General features: G+C 37.9%; 1 protein-coding gene across 4 annotated transcripts in view; it reads left to right on the forward strand.

The window, feature by feature from the left end:
• The window catches only part of RNGTT (RNA guanylyltransferase and 5'-phosphatase), a 285,456-nt gene that overhangs the window by 52,425 nt on the left and 211,144 nt on the right, over nucleotides 1–21,887 (forward strand). For all 4 annotated transcript variants that reach the window (XM_028494651.1, XM_028494653.2, XM_024116822.2 and 1 more), the window contains exon 9: nucleotides 21,266–21,401. In XM_028494651.1, coding sequence (XP_028350452.1) covers nucleotides 21,266–21,401 — 136 coding nt within the window. The remainder of the gene's footprint in view (nucleotides 1–21,265; nucleotides 21,402–21,887) is intronic.

Consider the following 21,887-nt stretch of genomic DNA (forward strand, 5'->3'; position numbering starts at 1 on the left):
GCCGCTCCGCGGCATGTGGGATCCTCCCAGACCGGGGCGCGAACCCGGTTCCCCTGCATCGGCAGGCGGACGCGCAACTACTGCGCCACCAGGGAAGCCCCCCTGGAAACTTTTAGAATTTTCTCTTTATTCTTGTCCTAAAGTTTCCCAGTGATGTCTAATTATGTGGGTCGCCGCCGCCCCCAAACCTTCCCATTCATTGGTACTTGGTGATCTCTGAATCTGAAAACCTAGGTTCTTCCATTCAGGGTAATTTTATGTTATCTCTGATATTTTATTTCCTCTCTCTCTCTCTCTCTTTTTTTTTTTTTCTCTTTTCTCCTTGTAGACCTACTGTTGGTTGTTACACCACCTGGATTCTTAGATTCTTTTTCTTCTCTTATCTTTTCTGTCATACTTTTCATCTCCTGGTCTCCTTTTTAGCTTTCTGGGAGATTTTCTCATTTTCTTTCTATATTTCTAATAAATTACTAATTTCAGTAATTATGCTTTTAAATTTCAAGAGTACCCATGCATTTTTAGTCTCTGCTTATACCTTTTTATGCCAACCTGTTCTTAATTTATGGACATGATAGAGTTTTGAATCTCTTATGAGAATACTATCTGGAGGGTATAGAGTTACCTTCTCTTTCTTGAATCATCTTTCTTCTTCATGTTTCTGGTTTTCCTTAAATGTACAATGATCCTTGGTTGGCTGTTTGCATTTAAAAATGAGGCAGAAAAACTGCTTGGAAGAAATTCTGTGAATGTGGGCTGGGTTTGTCAGCTTGAGACCTTTGCTTTATGATAAGCATTTGTGCTGGAGGACCTTCATTCCTGCTACCTGGAGAGGTCTTTACTTCCGGGCACCATTACCCATGTATTTGCTTTACCTCAGGGTTTGGTTCAGTTTCTTAAGAGAAGGGCCCTCCAATTTTATTGATTGATTGCTTAGGAGTTGGTTAACCTGTATGTCTTGTCTGTGAGTTGTGAGGATTGAATTGTTTTACATTAGTTAAAAATAACCAATTTCTCTTTTTCAGTCCCTATTGTCACTCTCGTTAGTTGATGTTTCTGGGTCTGGATCTTCTTTGGGATTTTGCAAAATAGGCAGCTGCACTTGTGGATGTTGCTACTTTTGTGCAATGCTTCTCAGCACTTCTCCATCGATTTCTTGTCCAGCAGAAATTTATTGCAATAGTTCATCCGGTGATGGTCTTCCCTCCTTTCCTTCATTATCTTCATTGTTGTGTGTTGTAGTAGTTATCTATTCCTACCTAACAAATTACCTCAAGATTACCCCCCAAATTTAGCAGCATAAAACAACAAACATTTATGATCTCATGGTTCTGGGGAACAGTTTAGTTGGGTCGTTCTGGCTCAGTGTCTCTCATGAGGTTGCTGTCATGCTGTCGGCCAGGGCTGCTGTCACCTCGAGGCTCCACTTCCAGGCTTACTCCTGTGGTTGATGGCAGGCCTCAGATCTTTGCTGATTTTTGGCCTGAGGCCTCCATTCCTTGCCTTGCAGGGCTGGGTGGGGAGGAAAAACTTGTACCCACTCTGTTTAGTGTTTGGGAGTTTGCAGATTAAACTGAGGAAAGAAGAGGAAAAAAGTTTATTCATATGCCTGTGGGAGTACACAAAAGAAGTGATGTGTTAAATGACTAAAGTTAGGTGTGTATATATATATACACATACACATACACACACACACACACACACACAAACACACACACCTAACTTAATAGGGGAAAGGGAATGGAGACAAAAGTCTTCTGTGGGAAGAACAAATGGGTTTCTTTAGGAGAACCTGTGTTTAGGATAACAACAGGAAAGAAGAAAGTTTATGATAATCTTTGTTATGCTGGTGTGATTGATCTGATTGATCTTTTCCATCTTCTTCATGGCTGTAAAATTTCCCCAGAGAGGGATTTTAAGATAGTTTCACTCTCAGTCTCCTTCCTGGGAGTGAAGCTGCTCCAAAGAGGTGATTTATGGTGGCCTCATTCCCAGAAGTTTCTGCTTTTAGTCAAATAAGGGAAGCTCTGGGAACGCTTCTTTCTGCATCTCTTGAATCTCAAACGTCTTCAGCTTAAAGCAATCTTCATAGTAACTCTGGGGGTCCATGTGGTTCTACACAGCTGCCTGAATGTCCTTACTACATGGCAGCCAGCTTCCCCCAGAGCAAGTGATCCAAGATATTTCAAGATATCCAGGATGGAAGTAGTAGTCTTTTTATAATCTAAGCTAATCTCAAAAGTTATTTACAATCACTTCTGCCATATTGTTTGTTGGGAGTGAGATACAAATTCAGCCCACACTCAAGGGGAGAGAAATTTAGCTCCACCTCTTAAAAGGAAGAGTATCAAAGAGTTTGAGGACTTGTGGACATATTTTGAAAACCACCAGATGGCTTTATACTTAAAAAAAAAAAATCTAACTTTGTTATCATTTTGATAGTGTCTTGGGAGGAAAAGGAGCCATACTGGATCATTATATTCCATTGTATGAATGCACCATAATTTATTTGAGAAATCCTGTGTGGTTGAAAATTTAAATTGTTTTGAAATTTTTGCTTTTAAAACAAACAGTACTGTGATAATATTCTAGGTAACTTTTTTCATATGAGTAATTATTACCTGATAGTTCATTATAACCACTTATTGCTCTATTCTGTATGCTCTAGAATGCATTTGTGGGAATACACTCACATATTTTAAAGTAAATATTAAATATTTTTGTAGCGTTTTCTGCAGTGATATTTAAGGACCATGTTTTGAACTAGTATTTTTAATGATTTATTAAACAGATTCATCACCGAAAAGTTTTTTTCCAGTCACTTTTGGTTTAGTTTTGGCACTTTATGACTGCACTAGATGGCAGCAGAGGACCAGCTTTAATTCAGGCTACTTTTGTGATGCAGTAGAATTCTCTTACCCAATGCATTGTACATCTAATACATCCCAAAATACTAATTTGGGATTATTAAGAATTTAGTGAGGATTAGTGGGATCATGTATACAACAGTTAAAGTCTCTGAAAGTGTTCTGTTTGCTTCAGGAAACTGATGTTCTTATGTTGGAATCTCAGAAAATGAAAGAATGATTTGAAGATTCTCTTTTATCTCATATGGGTTTTGCTCTCAGTTGTTCATGTTGGGAGCAAAGGAGTCTATAGAAAAACTTTGTGTTGGAATGTAACTCTTCTGTTTTAGATAGTGAAATTTTGTTCATAAGGGTAGAACAGTCGTTGGACTCGTACACGATATATGAAGAATAGCAGTTTTGATATATATGCTCCAATTATATTTTTGGAAAGAAATTTCTATAACCATATGCTTTGGTTTTTTAAAATTATACATCATATAGTATCTTTACTTTCTTTAGGAACTATATTCAGTGTTTGCATGTAATCTGATTCCCAAAAGGCATTAGTATCTGTGAGCTAGGTAAAGAAATTGAAAATGAGTAATTCTGACAGCTCTTTTTTAAATTGTGAGATCTTGTTTGAAGATTTCATATGCAGCCCATCTTAGAACAGTATGTTCCTGGCGTTCAGCCCAGCTCTGCTGTTGCTGCTGTTTTTGCGGGCAGGTGAGCCTTTCTGGACAAATTTTATTTTCGTAACACCTTAGACTTTAGAAAATTTAATTTTTAAAATATTTTTACCTGGGCAGAGAACTAAATTGTCTCTCCATGAATTATTTAAAATGGCTTTTAAAGCCTTTTAAGTGTTATATTAGCCTGATAAAATGTAAATGTAGCTAGAGGCACAGAATACAATATATAACGAGAACAAATAAAATTGCTCCTTAAATTGTAAACTTTAAGCAACTACACATTGAATTGACTCTGTGATCTGGCCTTGGTAGATGCCTTAATACGACGAGTCCATATTATATTTAATTTTGTAATCTCAGCGGTTAGGTACTGTATTTAGTATTTAGCTGTTGACATTGTTGCATTTAGACTTTTACCAGTAATTTTTTTTTTTTTTTTTTTTTTTGTGGTATGCGGGCCTCTCACAGTTGTGGCCTCTCCCGTTGCGGAGCACAGGCTCCGGACGCGCAGGCTCAGCGGCCATGGCTCACGGGCCCAGCCGCTCCGCGGCATGTGGGATCTTCCCAGACCGGGGCACGAACCCGTGTCCCCTGCGTCGGCAGGCGGATTCTCAACCACTGCGCCACCAGGGAAACCCCCCAGTAATTTTATGTGAACATGAACAAAGACCAGTGGAAACCAGTTAATTTCTAATAGTGTGATTCATTAAGCATTTCGTACTAATAAATTGGGAAATTAAGTCATTTAAAACATTTGGTGCACTTAGATATAATTTTATGTACTTATATTTCCCTATGTGCATAAAGCAATATTAAATAAAATCAAGCATCTTCGTGTTATGCATCTTCTACATGTGTTTTTAATTATCTTTCTTAAAAGTAACCTAGTGGTGCTATTAGTCTATTTATACATTTAAAATAAATAATGGGATTTTTATAGTGAAATATGTATGGTAAAGTATAATATCTGTGTTAAACGTAAAATTATTTCAAGTTTCTTGTAGATTAGGTCTTTCCCTTTCAGTAAAATAACTAAGAAAAAGATTCATTGTTATATAGTAGAATTAAGATACACATAAAAGATGTTGCTTGTTTTATAAAATTTCTAATTTTTGACAAGTTTTAAATGGTAGCTGTTCTGACGATGTACTTGGAGCCACCAAATTAAATATCTTAGTATATGGTCAATTTCTTTTTTTCTTTTTCTTTTGCAGTCAATTTCAATAGCAATAAAGTTTTGAGAGGAAAATTAGTTTGTACCTATTTTATTTTATTTTTAGTATATTTTAAGATTGTCTAATTTTTTTTTTTTTTTTTACTTTGGAAGTGTATCTAACTCCAAAGTTTACAGGTAAGAGGGATTGTGAGCCTATGTTAGGTATTCTGCTTAGTCAGTAGAATCATGGACATATAAAGGTAATAATGTAATAAAATTCTAAAAAACAAAAATACTTATGTATATTAGTTTATAAAACAGGTCTGTTTTTGAGAGGCAGTATAGTGTAGTGGTTAAGAGCTTGGGTATTGAAACTAGACTACCTGGGTTCAAATCCTGAAGTTCCCATAGTTACTAGTCATGTGACCTTAGGAAAGTTATATAACCCCTGTAACTCCCAACCTGCCCACCTGAAAAATAGGGATAACAATAATAACTACCTCCTAGATGTTACGGGATTAAGTAATTTCATCTAAAGCACTTAGAATAATGCTTAACATGTAGGAAGTGCTTGGTAAGTGTTGTTGATAGTTAAACCTTCTACCAAATTAATAGATTCATTAAAATAAACCAAACTCTAACTTTCTAAAGAGAAATTCCATAGTCATGGTAAAGTTCTATTTTTAAAATTTGAACCTGTTTAAAAAAAGAAAATTTAAGACATGGTTCATGCCCTTAAATGGGTGAAGATCTAATTGCGATATTAAAATGGGAATACATGAGAGAACAATATGAAATATAATTTCCTATAAATGATGTGACATAGACTCTGGAACGTAGGCATTCTTAGGAGGAAGATGACTAGTGGAGAGTGAGTAACATGGGCAAGAGGAGCAGCACGAGGTCATGAAGCGGAAACAGCCCGTCTGAGCTAGACTGACCTAATAATTGCTGTAAATCCAGAACCTTTGTTATGTTCTAGCCACTGGGCAGTAAGGTGCTTAGACTAAAGGAAGACAGTTATTGTACTGGTGGCTGGTGAAGCTGTTAGTATATATTTTTAAACATGTCAAGAGTTTTAAGGATTTCTGAGCCATGAGTTTTTGATTTAAAATTTGACTGTTAAACCAATTCCTACTTCTTGAGTTGTTGTTAGGAAGTTGTAAGGTGGGAGATCCTTTACCTCAATCATCTTGAAGTTGAAGGCCGCTTGGGACTGCTGCATCAGTAGGTTAGCCCAGTGGCCTTTGAGGTACTTAGAAGAACTGTTTTTTGGAATACAGAGTTGGCAAGAGAGTGTTTTTCATAGCGATACAGAAGGCAGGGAAGTGAACACTTGAGGAATAGTTGCCGCGGAAGGGGAAGCAGTCAGCCTACTTCTGTGACTGGAGGAAGAAAGCGGTAATGTCACAGAGAGCCAGCCAACCGAGACGACTCAAGGGGGTTTCCTGACAGGAGGCACAGGAAGCCCCTATAGCAACACTTTTTTTTTTTAAAGGGGTGTTTTTTGTTGTTGTTGTTGTTTAAGAATTAATTAATTAATTAATTTTTGGCTGCGTTGGTTCTTTGTTGCTGAGCGCAGGCTTTCTTTTTAGTTGTGGCGAGCGGGGGCTACTCTTCATTGCAGTGCGCGGGCTTCTCATTGCGGCGGCTTCTCTTATTGCTGAGCGTGGGCTCTAGGCTCAAGGGCTTCAGTAGTTGTGGCACATGGGCTCAGTAGTTGTGGCACACAGGCTCTAGAGTGCAGGCTCAGTAGTTGTGGCACACGGGCTTAGTTGCTCCGCGGCATGTGGGATCTTCCCAGACCAGGGCTCGACCCCGTGTTCCCTACATTGGCAGGAGGATTCTTAACCACTGCGCCACCAGGGAAGCCTCTATAGAAACACTTTTTTTCTCATTTTCAGTTATGCTCAAGGACGATTAAGTGAACCTTTTTGGGGACCTTTGTGAAAGCTTTTATTGAAAGTAGGTTATATTGGCATTCATTCAGCTAGTGTAGGCAACAGTGAGTTTCAAAAGTTGCAAAATGTAAAATGTGAAAACTACAAGACTGGGATTGGAACTAACTTGTGATCTTGCTTAGTCTTCTTTCTCTTCTCTTTTTAATCCTCTGTTCCTTTTACTCTAATCAGTATCAAAACAATATTTCTGTAACTAAGAAGAGAGGGAAAATCTACTGACTATAACTTGTGAACAGGCATTTTAGTGGAAGCTCTCTTTTTTCATATGTTTCTAAAAATTTTAATTTATTTTTGCTTATTTTGGCTTCTGTTGTTTGGCTTTTCTCTTTTCCTTTGCAATTTGAGTATTAAGGATGGTTAGAGGTTATTTAATCCACTGCTTTTCAATTTAATGTGCATATGAATCGCCTGGGGATCTTGTTAAAATGTAAGTCTGATTCAGTGAGTCTGGGATGGGGCCCAAGATTCTGCATTTTTAACAAGTTCCCAGGTGATGCCAGTGCTACTGGTCCAAGGACCACACTTTAAGTAGCAAGAATCTATTCCGGTTTCTCAGGATGAGGATACCAGAGAGACCATGTTTGTTCAATGGCCTATACCTAAATAGCAGTTGTAGGCTTGAATTTTTTTTTTTTTTTTTTGGCCACAGCACTTGGCATGTGGGATCTTAGTTCCCGACCAGGGATCGAGTCCGCACCCCCTGCAGTGGAAGCGCGGAGTGTTAACCAGGGTAGACCGCCAGGGTAGTCCCTTGTATTTTTTAATGTGACGAAAAGCCATATTTCTGAACATAAGGAAATAGTTACAAACCAAGAGAAATCCTCCTGTCCCCCTAATTAGATGGAACTCATTTAGCTAGTTATTCAGTTTGAATCTTTAAGATGTATCTTAAGATTTTTCTCTTGCTAACCTTATCACTTTTGAGGATTTGAAGCGATTGATTTATCCAACTGTGTCTGTATTCAGTTATCGTTTTAGAGTTCTTGGATTTTGGACTTTAGGTGACCATTAAGAAAAACATTTAAATGAACTTAGAAGATATTAAAAAATTTCTATGTTGTATTCAAACCGAGTCTTTGAGGTAGAAGCATCTTGCTGTAGAAGGGTAAATCGTTATGTTTTTATTTATGTAAGTTGACTATTAACCTGTACTTTATTTTCAGACAGTTATGAACTGGTGCAGGTAATATAATCAGATAGTTTTGTGTCTTTGGTAGTGCCTGTATGAATACTTTTTGTTCTCACTTGCATTTGAATCTAGCCTGGTTTTTCTTGTGCCTTAAGTGCTGTTTGGGATTGTCGTAGGGCTGGAGGTGGGATATATGTGTGTGTGTGCGCCTGTGTGTGTACACACTACTTGGGTGAAGTGGCACTACATCGTAAGAACCCTTCCAGCCCTTTAAGAGTCCGTAATTCTCTAATTCTTTGTAGATTGGTGGAAAGGAGGAGGGAACATACTCTAGCCCACAGAAGTGGCACTTAGCAAGATGCATATTGCTGGTAGCAAATAATTCAGTCCTGATTTGACAGTTCTTTTCACTAGTTGAAAGGTATGCTTTTATATTCTACTTCTTGCATTTCCCTAAACTCTGTTAATTAGTTGATCTTATAAACTTGTACATAGAAAGGGACTTGATCAGCTACTCTTACTGTTATGATAATTCTTATGTTTCTTTTAAGCTGCTAAGGGAAATATGAACGCATGTAGATTTAATATATTACACACACACACACACACACACACACACACACACACACACACACACTTTAAATTTGGCCGTACTGTGCGGCTTGTGGAATCTTAGTTCCCTGCCAGGGAATGAACCTGCGCCCTCAGCAGTGAAAGTGAGGAGTCCTAACCACTGAACTGCCAGGGAATTCCCTTAATTATAATTTTATTTAAATTATCCTTTTACTAATTTTTATATAATGAACTAGATTGTGGGACAGAAACATGGTAATTTTCCATTATGTACAATACCTTTTGGAGTAATTGTGTATTTATTTATATACACTATTATTGTTAGTAAATCTTAAGAAGCTGTTTCAGTACATTGGAATATTTTAGGCTCAGGTTTGTTTTTATCATTTTAGTGTTTAGGAAACAGTTTCCTAGACAGATTGAGAGATCCGCCTGATTCAGGTTCTTTGATTTGAGCTCTTTGAGTTATTGCTCACTCAGGTAGTGCAGCTTCTGATTTTACAAAATTGTCTTGGGTTACAGCTCTTCATAGAAAAAAGAAATAAGGAACTACTTACTGTAGTTCTTGCCTGCCTTTGTGTAAAGATGCACATAAGCTTGAGTTTGTGGGCTGTGGGTAACCTTCACAGGGAATTACCTATGGTTTACTTTTCTGCACTTCAAAATTTTTGGTTCAGTCATCTCTTTTTCCTCTCTGTTCAGAAGAGATGTCCTCTTCTTCCCTGCCTACAGGAAATGAATCCTTTCTATCTTATCCAGACTTTGTTTATTAATGACCTTGACTCTTTTTTGGATTGTGTAAAGTAGTAGTCGTAGTATTAATAACAATAATATCCAGCCTTAATTAAGTATTTACTATGTGCCCTGGACATAGTATAATAACAATAGCTTATATTTTATTACTATGTGCCAGGTACTGTTCTGTATTCTTCATATATTAATTCATTTAATTCTTTTTCATTTTTTTTATGGTGGTAAAATACCCATAACATAAAATTTACCATCTTAACTATATTTTTTAAAATCCTATGTGCAGCCTAGTTAGCTTTTTAAAAAAAATAAATAAATTTATTTATTTATTTTTGGCTGTGTTGGGTCTTCGCTGCTGTGCGAGGGCCCTCTCCAGTTGCGGCGAGCGGGGGCCACTCTTCATCGCGGTGCGCGGGCCTCTCACTGCCGCGGCCTCTCCCGTTGCGGAGCACAGGCTCCAGATGCACAGGCTCAGTAGTTGTGGCTCACGGGCTCAGCCACTCAGCAGCATGTGGGGTCTTCCCAGACCAGGGCTCAAACCCTTGTCCCCTGCATCGGCAGGCGGACTCTCAACCACTGCACCACCAGGGAAGCCCCCATCTTAACTATTTTTAAGTATATAGTTCAGTGGTTTTAAATACATTCATAATGTGTGCAAACATCACTGCCATTCAAGTCCAGAACTCTTTTCATCTTGCAAAACTAAAACTCTATACCCTTTAAATGATAATTCCCCATTTTTCAGTTCTCCCAGCCCCTGGTAACCATCCATTCTATTTTTGGTCTCTCTGATTTCTCACTACTCTAAGTACCTCGTATAGGTAGAATCATACAGTAGTTGTCTTTTTGTAACTGGCTTATTTCACTTAGCATAATGTCCTCAAGGTTCATTTGTATTGTAGCATACTTCAGAATTTCCCTCCTTTTTTAGGGCTGAATAATATTACATTTAATATATATACCACATTTTACTTATCCATTTGTGTGTCAGTGGGCACTTGGGTTGCTTCTACACTGTTGCTGTTGTGGATAATGCTGCTTTGAACCTGGGGGTACTAACTCGTTTAATTCTTGCAACCAGCTTAGGAGGTGGAGACTTTGGATGAGGAAACTGCATCTTAGAGTAGTCAAGCAATTTGTGCAAAGTCACACATCTAGGAAGAGCCTGTCTGGGATGAATGTCTTAACCTCCATAGTGGACTCCCACATATCTTTCTATGTTGGTGCCTTCTGTTTTGCCTATAGCTATCTTCCCCCCTATTAACTATATATTAATATATAAATGGTATGTAATAAAATACCTCTATAACTAATGTTCACTAACAAACAACATATAGTATATTATTTTATCTTTTAAAATGTGTTGCATTTTAGCTGTAATTCAGCTCAATTAAGAGTAAAGTTGAAATTCCTTGAAGTGGACTTTAAGGCTCCCGCTTGCTCCCCGTATGCTTCTCTTCTACCAGAGGCAATTCGTTTTTGTACATATTAGATTTATAATTTTTAGAAAACTTGGAGTGATAGAGTGATTTGAATAGGACCTGTTATTTAGAGTATAAGAGATTTCATGAAAGGGAGTTTTGAGTAAGAGTTTGAAGATAATGTATTTTAGGACAAGGTATAGTTTTACACATACATAGGCTTAGCAGTAGGCATGTACATATTTCTGAGCAGTGGAGGATGGCAAAATGAGAAAGGGATAAGACAGTTGCACTTCTGAAGTTAAAGCATATACCTAGGGACTTCCCTGGTGGTGCAGTGGTTAAGAATCTGCCTGCCAATGCAGGGGACACGGGTTCAAGTCCTGGTCTGAGAAGATCCCACATGCCACGGAGCAACTAACCCTGCGTGCCACAACTACTGAAGCCCTTGCGCCTAGAGCCTGTGCTCTGCAACAAAGAGAGGTCACCTCAATGAGCAGCCCATGCACTGTGATGAAGAGTAGTCCCTGCTCAACGCAGCTAGAGAAAGCCTGCATGCAGCAAAGAAGACCCAACCCAGCCAAAAAATAAATAAATAAATTTATTAAAAAAAAAAAGCATATACTTAGGAGTTGGACAGTTAGAATCATTTTATAATATTTGATGAGATTTTTGGTTACAGATGCCTGCCTATTTTTTAGTGGTCTAGATGGCAGGCACTGATTGAATCTGGTGTTACAGGCTCTGGAACTGGAATTTTCTTCCCAAAGCCCATAATGATAGCATGGGTACCATTCATACTTCATGAAAACAAAGTAAGAAAATTAAATTTTTAAACTGTTGAGTGGTTTGGAAGAAATTTACTCTAAATCTTATTATATACTTGATTATTTGGATTACGTATCATTAATTCTGTGGAATGGGAGGGAGGACTCTAGAAGCTGATATTGGGCCCTACACCTGCCAGATTCTTTTAGAGCGTTGAGTTTTAAGCTTGCACAGACTGAATCTTGCTGGTTGAAGGGGGTTTCTTGAAACAGAAACATCTATGCTTAAAAAATTTTTACTGTTAATAGAGATAGGCATACATGATATTTTAATGAGAAGGCTTGGAGGATTTGGGATTTTTTTTTTTTTAATGGTAGATACCCATAGGTCTTCAAGATTAATTTGCGATGAATTACCCAAGTTGAAATAGAAGTCTTTTGACTGATGATTTTTCCATAGACAAAGTTTACCAAGTACCAAGCTTAAACAAAACTCAGATGAACATAACGTAGTGGAAAATTTGCTGTATAAGCAACATATAAAATAAAGATGACTATGCTTAAGTAGGAGACATTTAAATGTTGGCAAACTGTTCAAATGTTCAGTGGCATGCATTTGACCTGCCATTTAATATACAATTAACATTCTAAGATCAGAGGCTGGTTAGACAAGTTTGATAATTAAATTTGTGGGGAGGTGAATGGGCTTTGCAGTTTAAAATTAAATAATAAACGTTGTCTGTTTAATTACTGTTGTATGTATATAAGTGATCACATAATAGAATGAAGCTGTGGGCTTAAAGTGAATTTAAGACTATAAAACTTTAATCACATCTGTTTTATAACTTTAAATTGATGTGATATGAAGATTAGAAAGGAGCTAATCCTTTTGAAGAAGTCTGCTGTTGCTTATAGAATCAGTAAATCAAGATAAAAATACCTGTTAGGTTGGAATCTTTTATAATGTTGAATGAAAATTTTGATAGTTTTTGATGAAGAGAACTGTGTCTTCACAGTTATGTGAAGAATATGTTAGGACTGTGTCTTCATTTCAGTGATTGTTAATAGCAGAAATAAAAAATTTAAAAAAGGTTAGGTGGCGGTAGTGTTACTGTTTGTATGTTCTCTTTAATTTGTTAATGTGAAAATAAGAATGACCTTAATATGAGTTCTTTGAGTTTCTGGGAAGATAAAATAAGGTAAAGCTGTACTTCAAATAGTTTTTGTTTTCAAAGGTTGAAATGTTATTTGTGTCAGATAAATAGATTATAGCATTATGTTTGAAAGTAAAGCTGTGTGTAGGGATTGCATTGTTTTATCATCAAATATTGGTCTTTTTGTGGAAGCAGTGGAAGCAGTGATGTTTCAAGTTATCTGAAGTCTTTTTCTGAGATTCCTTCATTTATGTTGGTAGACTTTAGGTTGTGTTTCCATAGAATTGTAGTCTAAATGGTGGTTAGGTTCCCAACCTAGCCTATAAAGCTTGCTTAATTCCTAAGGTAGCTAAATCATTTACTGTGTTTGTCTGCTGTGAAAAGGGACAATATGTACTGTTTCAACACAGGTAACCAAACAAACTATATTGCAGCAAATAAAGAAGTTTATAAAAACTCTGCTGGGGAAAACGAATTTGATTTTTATAAGATGAGGAGGAGCTAGATTGAGAGCATGATGGAGACTGTGAGGGACTTTGTGACACTGATTATTTTGTCTAGGTGGATCAAAAACTCACGACTTTTAATTTTGCTTGATACAGGTGTGTCACTAGCCTCTATTAGAGCTCTCTTAAGCTCATTAATGGAACTAAGTGAACAAGGTGAGAAGGAGGAAAATGGTTTTTCATTTTTAAAAATTGTGGTAAAATATACATAACATATATTTCTCTTTTGTTTAAGAGTTGAAAGAAATGGGGGAAAAATGGGTTAAAGAGGATGTGGATATACTTTGCAAAAGAGATTACCAGAGATCAAGTTTACTGAGCGGTGAGCTAGTGAGAGAAAAAGGCAAAGTGTGCCTAAACTGCCATGGGGAAGGAAGAAAGCTGGGGTTCAGCAAGTCAGCAGTTCTTGCGTCGTTTCTGGAATAAGGTCTGACAGGTGTTGGTGGGTCAGGGCCAGAGTCTAACCAACTGCTCTTATGTCAGGAAGGTTTATGATTATATCTGGGGAAGTGGCTCTAAATTGTGAATTTCTTTGCAAGAGATTTTAATATAACTGTATTTCTCTACAATCTTGAGAATTAGGTTTCAGAGGCTGTGTACCAGTTCTACTGGGAATAGAAATGAGAGGAAATGTAGCTGGTATAGAAACAGTAGAGGTTTGGCAGTGAATTCTTATGAGAGAAAAGATACAAAGGGAAGGTAGACTCTGGGCTTAACATTGTACACTTATCTCTGTTGAAGGACAGGAAATAGGTGGCATATCTCTTGACATGAAGTTATTGTGTAAAGAGTTGGTATCACATAACCAATGGTGTTGAGGATAGGTTGGGGGACACATTACAGTGTGGTTCTGTCACGGGCACATATAACTTACTTGAATTCAGCAGTATATAGTGGGCAAAATGGGGAAAAAAAAACCAACAACCAAACAGCATATCCATTAGCACTGCAGCGACTGTAAACAGTGGAAAGCAACTTTGGCTAATGTAAACAAAGGAATATATTGAAAGGCTGGCTCTCAGGAGAACCAGTCTCAGAAAATGGATAGGAATCAAGGGAAGCCAGGCAGCAAGGACCAGAGCCAAGGTCAGGCACAGGAACACTTGGACTAGGAAGCCACCACTGGCACTTGGTGATGGTGCCTCTGCTGTCGCTCCGAATCATTTTTAATCTATTCCTGTGCCTCACTGTCTCTCAAGTTGAAAGTTCTGGGAAGGGAGCATTTGGTTGTCTGACGTAGACCCTACTTCCAACCTGCTAGAGACAGGGATAGAGAAAATCTGGGCCTTTTGTTTCCAATGTAAAAATGAAAAGATCCATGTCCGTATCCTGTCTGTCACTTCTCCCCAACAAAACTGACCAGTGACTGCTTCCTCCTCCAGTGCTCCACGGCTCAGCACATAAAGTGCACTCATTCCTCCTGCCAGGAGCTTGGGAGTCCTCCTCGACGACTTCTGCCCGTCAGCCCCATAGCCAGTCAAGAGCACACTATCCCGTCAGTCTGCCTCTTACATGTTTTGAATTTATCCGCTTACCTCTAAGTTATTATTGCCACTGTAGTCCCACTTGGAGTACCATAAAAGCCTCATAATTTCTCTGGTCTACAGATCGGTTCCTATCCTATAGGAGTGTACATTATGCGGAGGTGAACTTTGAAAAGTGCGGGTCAGATTGTGCTGTTAGTTTGCTAAAAGCCCTTCAGTGGTCTGCTGTTTCTCTACCTGCTCTTTCTCAGCTCCCGTTCCACCCTCTTAAACTGTGATGAGGGACTCCGCCAACTGCATTTCTCCGACTCCCTTGCCAGCTTGCCTCTTGTTGGGTTTTACCATGGGGAGCACGTAGGAATTTGGAAGGTGAGAGAAGCGACTTCTCTTGTTTCTACTTTCTTTACCCCTCCAGCCGCCAGTGACAACTCTTACTTGTTCCAGCTTCTTTTGGCACTCCCAGCACCAGCCGCACTGCTCCCTCTCAGAGGTGCCAGCTTCTGGAGGGTGCATCATAGGCAAATGAGTGCCGCTTGCATTTATTTCCTCACCCTCTAGGCTGTTTGAGCATCCTCCCTTCTGTGCTTCCTCTGTAGAGATTGAAACTTGAGGTGCTGTGCTCCTCTCCTTAGAGGTCCAGGTCTTAGCCATTTGGTGCCACCTCCGTAGAGGTTTGAGCCCTGCGCTCCGTGGACCTCCCCCACCCCACCCTTCCAGGCCCTCGCAATGCCAATCCTTCAAGCTCCTGGCCTCTGATAACACGCCTCTTCCATTTTGTTCCCGCAGCCATTTAGGTGGTAGTGCTTCCTGCAGTTACTCATCTCTAGTTATCTTTATCTTCCCTTGTTAACCTTTTCAGCTTTCCAATATCTTTGTAACCAGTTTCCTGTATTACATATCTTGGGTTGGAATTACCCATTATGGTTTCTGTTTGTCTCCTACAAGGGGTTTTCCACTTTCTAGAATAAAGTGAAAAAGAGTTTTCATGAATCACTAAGTCCTTGACTACTTCTCTAGACTCAAGCCATGCCATTTCCCTCTTTCTCCCTATGCTTCTGTATTCTGAATTTTTTGTTGCCAAAACTTGCACCTTCTGTTTTTGTCTCAAGGATGTTGCAACTGGTAGACTGTACCAAGCACTGGTTCTCACCACACACCCCATCTCCCCTTCCCTTTTCCCTCCACCCCCCACAGAAGTTGCTGGGTTAACTTCTGCACAATGCAGGTGGAGGCAGGATACTGTAGAGGTTGTCCAGATAGATTATTGTCTAGGTTTTAATAACACCTTTGCTGTTTTGCCAGCTTTATGGCCTTGGGCAGGTTACTTACTGTGGTTTCAGTTTCCTCATCTGGAAAATGGGAACAGTAATTTTCCCTACATGGTAAGATTGTTGTAAGGCTTAATTGAGTTAATATAAAGGGCTTTGAACACTGCCCTGTGCATAGCCATTGCTGACTAAGTGATCATAACCTGCTGTTATCAGCTACATGAGAATCCCTCTGGGATGCCTTTCCTGATATCTGAACTCTGACAGGTTCTGCCTTTTGTATGCTCCTGTAGTGCCTAGTACTTCACCTTGTCAGTACTTATTATGTTTGGGATTATTTGTTTAATGTCTTGTTTCCTTGCTAAGGGTACAAATTATATGAAGTTACATGAAGAACCTGTGCTGTTCATTGTTATAGTTCTAGCATCTGTGCCTGATAACTCGTTGGCCCTTTAGTAAATATTTAAAAAAATTAACGGGTTAATTATTTAAAACAAAAAACCATAGTGAGTTTGATAGGAATTGGTACAAGAGATGGTGGTGAAATGAATCAATTTAAATGATCAACTTTTCTGTTTTTATTACCCACTATGAATGCTTTATAATAGGAGAGGAGAAATACCTGCTAATTTTGAAGCTGCTGTGTCATATGACCATCGAGGTTTAACATCCCATCTTATTTTATTGCCAAAGGAAAAAACATTTCTTAGACTCTGATTAGACTTTATTTCTATTTTTTGTTTTTTCTGTAGCTTTAATATTTTTCCCCCTGGCTTGTAAAAGCAATTTGTGCTTATTTCTAAAATTTCTTAAAAGTACAAAAAAGTATAATGAGGAAAGCAAATATTATTGATAATTCTGCATAGAGATGACAATTCTCTGGTGTAGGCTTTCCTGTCTATTTTACTATTCATACAGAGTTTTATCTCCCTACCCCTCATAGTCATACATTCTGATTTTTAACTTGCTTTTTCTTCTTTTAATATATTATGGATCTCTTTCCATATTAATGAATATTGGTGACAAATTTAAATTATAAGATGTTTAAAGATTATTTTACCCTCAGACTGCTATTAGGAATGTGAGTTAAAACTCTAAGGTGGTATTAGTTACCAATATTTTGTTTTTAATCAGTTTCCTCTTTAATTATGTACTTCCCGAATTGTATTAATGTATAATTGGTGGTTTTACTTGATTAGCTATCTCACATCTCAGTGACTGCTGCGAAGGATAGTTTCTAGTCAAGCTCGAACACCAGTATTTAAAGTAAAGCAGTTTATACGGGAATTCCCTGGCGGTACAGTGGTTAGGACTCTGTGCTTTCACTGCTGAGGGCCCAGAGTTTGATTCCTGGTCGGGGAGCTGAGATCCTGCAAGCCGCGCAGCGCAGCGCAGTGATAAATAAATAAATAAATAAATAAGTAAATAAAATCAGTTTATAAATTTGGCTTTTCTGTTGTTTATATGGTTTGGTATATATACTTCAATATAAAAAGTGAATCAATGCTTTCTAATTCAGTGAAACTTCTGTACTTTTGTCTTTTAATGAGAATGGATATAATACAAATAATTTGGTAATTCTGTATATTAAATTTGCAATTGAGGTTATTTCCACATTCCTTACCTTTCTTCCTTAACAGGAAATAGCTTCTTATTTTTCATGGGTATCATGTAACAAAAGTACATGTGATTCGGAATGACTGGAGTTCAAACCAAAAATCACATTCCAGAAACTTCTGTTCCAAAGCCTGACAATTTATATGTGCAGAAGAATCCCTGAATACCAACTGCTAAATAATTTCTCTGATATCTCTGCATATGCAAGCTGAGTTTCCCATGAGCTATCCTTTATAGTGAATTCCATCTTCTAATGCCTTTCCTTCCTTGGTCTTTTAAATCTGTTTATGCATAAGTATACATAGTATTTTCTTTCAATTGATATTTCACTTGAAGTAAAAACAAAAGTCTGATAGTAAGATTTGTATGCATTCACACACATATATATATATATATATCTCAAATAAGTGTGTTAAAAAATGAATAGAGAATAATTATGACAGAAAAAGCAAAATGTACCAGCACCCTGGGATTTAATACTTATTCTATTTGAACATTATATTTAATTCTGAGCTTCTGGGCAGCCAGTGAAAAGGGAAATATAATTTCTGTTGTCATCTTATGATCAGAAGAGGGAAACCGTTTCTTTCTTTCTTTTTTTATTTTTTCACAGGGAACTATCAATATATTCAATAATTCAATATCCTGTAATAAACCATAATGGAAAATAACTGATAGTAAGATTTGTATGCATTCACACACATATATATATATATATATATATATATATCTCAAATAAGTGTGTTAAAAAATGAATAGAGAATAATTTATGACAGAAAAAGCAAAATGTACCAGCACCCTGGGATTTAATACTTATTCTATTTGAACATTATATTTAATTCTGAGCTTCTGGGCAGCCAGTGAAAAGGGAAATATAATTTCTGTTGTCATCTTATGATCAGAAGAGGGAAACCGTTTCTTTCTTTCTTTTTTTATTTTTTATTTTTATTTTTGGCTGTGTTGGGTCTTCATTGCTGCACGCGGGCTTTCTCTAGTTGTGGTGAGTGGGGGCTACTCTTCATTGAGGTGCGCGGGCTTCTCATTGCGGTGGCTCCTCTTGTTGTTGGAGCATGGGCTCTAGGTGCGTGGGCTTCAGTAGTTTTGGCGTGCGGGCTCAGTAGTTGTGGCTCGCAGGCTCCAGAGCTCAGGCTCAGTAGTTGTGGCGCAGGGGCTTAGTTGCTCTGCGGTGTATGGGATCTTCCCAGACCAGGGATTGAACCCGTGTCCCCTGCATTGGCAAGCGGATTCTTAACCACTGTGCCACCAGGGAAGTCCTGTTTCTTTTCTCTGAATTTTGTTAGCATAAGCCAGCTTTTCTCAAGCTGTGAATATAGAATACTAATTCTGGACTTCCCTGGTAGCGCAGTGGTAAAGAATCCGCCTACCAATGCAGAGGACATGGGTTTGAGCCCTGGTCCGGGAAGATCCCACATGCAGTGGAGCAACTAAGCCCGTGTGCCACAACTACTGAGCCTGCACTCTAGAGCCCGCGAGCCATGACTACTGAGCCTGTGTGCCACAAATACGGAAGCCTGCGTGCCTAGAGCCCATGGTCCACAACAAGAGAAGCCACTGCAATGAGAAGCCTGTGCACTGCAACGAAGAGTAACCCCTGCTTGCCGCAACTAGAGAAAGCCTGCGCGCAGCAACGAAGACCCAAAGCAGCCAAAAAAAAAAAAAAAAAATTAAATTAAATTAAAAAAAAAAAAAGAAAAGACTACTAATTCTGCCGGATATTAACAGATATCAGGATTAAGTTTAGGAAATAATGGGCTAAATAAGATAAACAGACTTTCGCATGTTTTCTTTTTTTTTAAACTGGAGAAGAAGTTTAATAACATGTATACCTCCTATGTACATGGGAGAGACCCAGGAAAACTAAGTTACTCCTTACATGTTTTCTTACAGCCTTAAATGTTCCTGATACGTATCTAGACTTTCCCAGAGAAAGATATAGTGTTTCCCTAATTTATTTTGCCATGAAATCCTAAAAGTAAATAATAAGCTTTGCAAAATGCTGACCTAGGTCCTTAAACAACTTGATGGATTGTGTCTTCAGTACCATTTTTGCAGAAGGTATTACAAGGCTTTTTATTTGCCCTATTCTTTTTTTTTTTGGCCAGTCAGCGCGGCATGCGGGATCTTAGTTCCCCAACCAGGGATCGAACCCATGTCCCCTGCAGTAGAAGTGCAGAGTCTCAACCACGGGACCGCCAAGGAAGTCCTTATTTGCCCTCTTCTTATGTTGATTTAAATTCTCTTTGAAACACCACACAGGGCAAGGTTGACTTCTTCAAGAAGACTAGACTCTCCCTATCTACTAGGATTTGTCGCTTTTGGAAAGTGTGTGCAGGAGAGCCTTGGGAACTAAATATTCCTGTTGTCTGCCAACCTGCTGGCCCGGCAGTTGGTCTGACTTTCTCAGATGCACAGTCAGTCCAGACTGAGGCTGATTTTCTTTTTCCAAGTGCAACCTGAGTCTTCACAATCCCCATCTCCTAAGGATATAGCTCTTTCAATACATAGCAAGGGCCCAAGTCCTTCACCTCCTCTCCAGGGGCCTGCTACGACTAATTATTTTGAAAACACTAGTAACAGCATGCTTCCAATCCAGTCCCCAAATGTCAGCCCCTTTGGTCTGCCTTGCTGCTCTTCAGCCTGTTGTCACACACTTCTGTTACCTTAATCAGCCCTCCCATTTCTCCTCGTCTGTCCTGAACCATGTCTCTCTGTTTTTTAGAACACTTGTTTATGGGAAACAAATTGTCCTCTCTATTAGCCGCCATGTACTACGTTTGCTTCCATCTCTTTGTTGAACGTTTCTTCTGTCCCCCAGCCTTAAGATGATTTAGTGCCGCCTTTGAGGTGCTGCTTTTTTTTTTTTTCTGACCTACCTCATGGGTAGGAAATTAGGCAGATGGTCCGCATTCTCCTCCATTCTCAGTGGTACATCCAGACTATTAGTCTTCCAGTGTTTCATTTAACAACAAACAAAACAACACAGTGATTCTTCTGTTCCTTTGAGGCTCATGACTTTTAACTTTCTAATTTATTGCTGTCAGATTTCTCTCATTCTTTGAAGAGTTTGATACCTGGGTATGGTCTCCATTTTCATCCCAAATTTTGCTATTATCTGTTTGGTAGTATAGCCTGTTGGTCTGTAATTTCCTTGACTTGAATTTATCTGGACTTTATTTTTATATATGGTGTGCAGTAGAGCTCTGTTCTTGATGATCAAATAATTGGGAATCAGTGATAGTAACTCGGCCATTTGAAGGATGACACATTTAAAGTATATAAATTCCCCCATATATTGATTGGCTAATAAAAATTCTCATGAGCTTGTGTTAAAAAATATTTTAATTTTATAGTAATGAATGAGAGTTGTACCTGAAATGGTGGTATCTGGTTATATCATCACATTAATTCAAAGAGAGCGGTTAGCTGTTCTGCTCACTGTTGTGTGGTAGAAGGAACATTGGATACTTTGATGTCTTGCCATTGGCAAATCACTTTCTTTTTTTACTGCAAAGTGGAGAGAGTAACCCTTAATTTGTATAGTTGTTGAGCCAATAAAATTCCATAATTACATATATTTGTGTTTGCTTGTTTTGTAAACTTTGATATTTAAGATCTAATAAAAATTAGAGAACCATTCTCTCCTAAGATGGGTTATAAGGTTGCTCTTGAACATCACATTGTTTCCATAAAAAGCTTTGATTTCTCTATACCCTGTGTTTTTTATAGGAAACAAAAACGTCTTTAAAAAGTAATTTGTTATTTGTCGTACTTAATTCTGAATGATGGTGGAGGGGGGACTCTGGTGAACATTATTCCAGGCAGCTATTGTAAGTCTAAGGAAAAACAATTCAACTGTTATTTCTTACGACTCTATTCTTGAATTTTACTGTTAATATTATCTTTTTAATGTTTCATTTAAGGTATATGATGTTGATTGATGGCACAAATGAAGTTTTTATGATTGATAGAGATAATTCAGTGTTTCATGTTTCAAATCTGGAATTTCCATTTCGTAAAGATCTCTGCATGCATTTATCAAATACTCTCCTAGATGGGGTAAGTCATATTTTATCTTTTTTTAAAAAAAATCAAACATTGCTGTTTTTCTTTCTTGTGCAAGTAAATGTGTATTTTAAATAATTAAACAGGAAATTTGGAATCAGATCCAGTTTTTTTAAAAAGTTTTTTTTATTGGTGTATAATTGACAGTTAAAAAATTGAATCTAGTTTTTGTTAAGATGTTAAATTCCATTTATCTCTTACCTGGACTTACTGTCATTTGATCATTGTCTTAGATAGAGAATAAGTGAACAAAATTAAATATAAATTTTTTTGTTTTTTGTGATTGAAAAAAATTCTTATTGAAAAACTCATTTTATTGTTTTACTTGTCAGTCGAATTTTTAATTTTTATTTATTTATTTATTTATTTTAACATCTTTATTGGAGTATAATTGCTTTACAGTGGTGTGTTAGTTTCTGCTTTATAACAAAGTGAATCAGTTATACATATACATATGTTCCCATATCTCTTCCCTCTTGC

The sequence above is a fragment of the Physeter macrocephalus genome, chromosome 10 (genome assembly GCF_002837175.3).
Source record: "Physeter macrocephalus isolate SW-GA chromosome 10, ASM283717v5, whole genome shotgun sequence".
Taxonomy (NCBI): Eukaryota; Metazoa; Chordata; class Mammalia; order Artiodactyla; family Physeteridae; genus Physeter; species Physeter macrocephalus.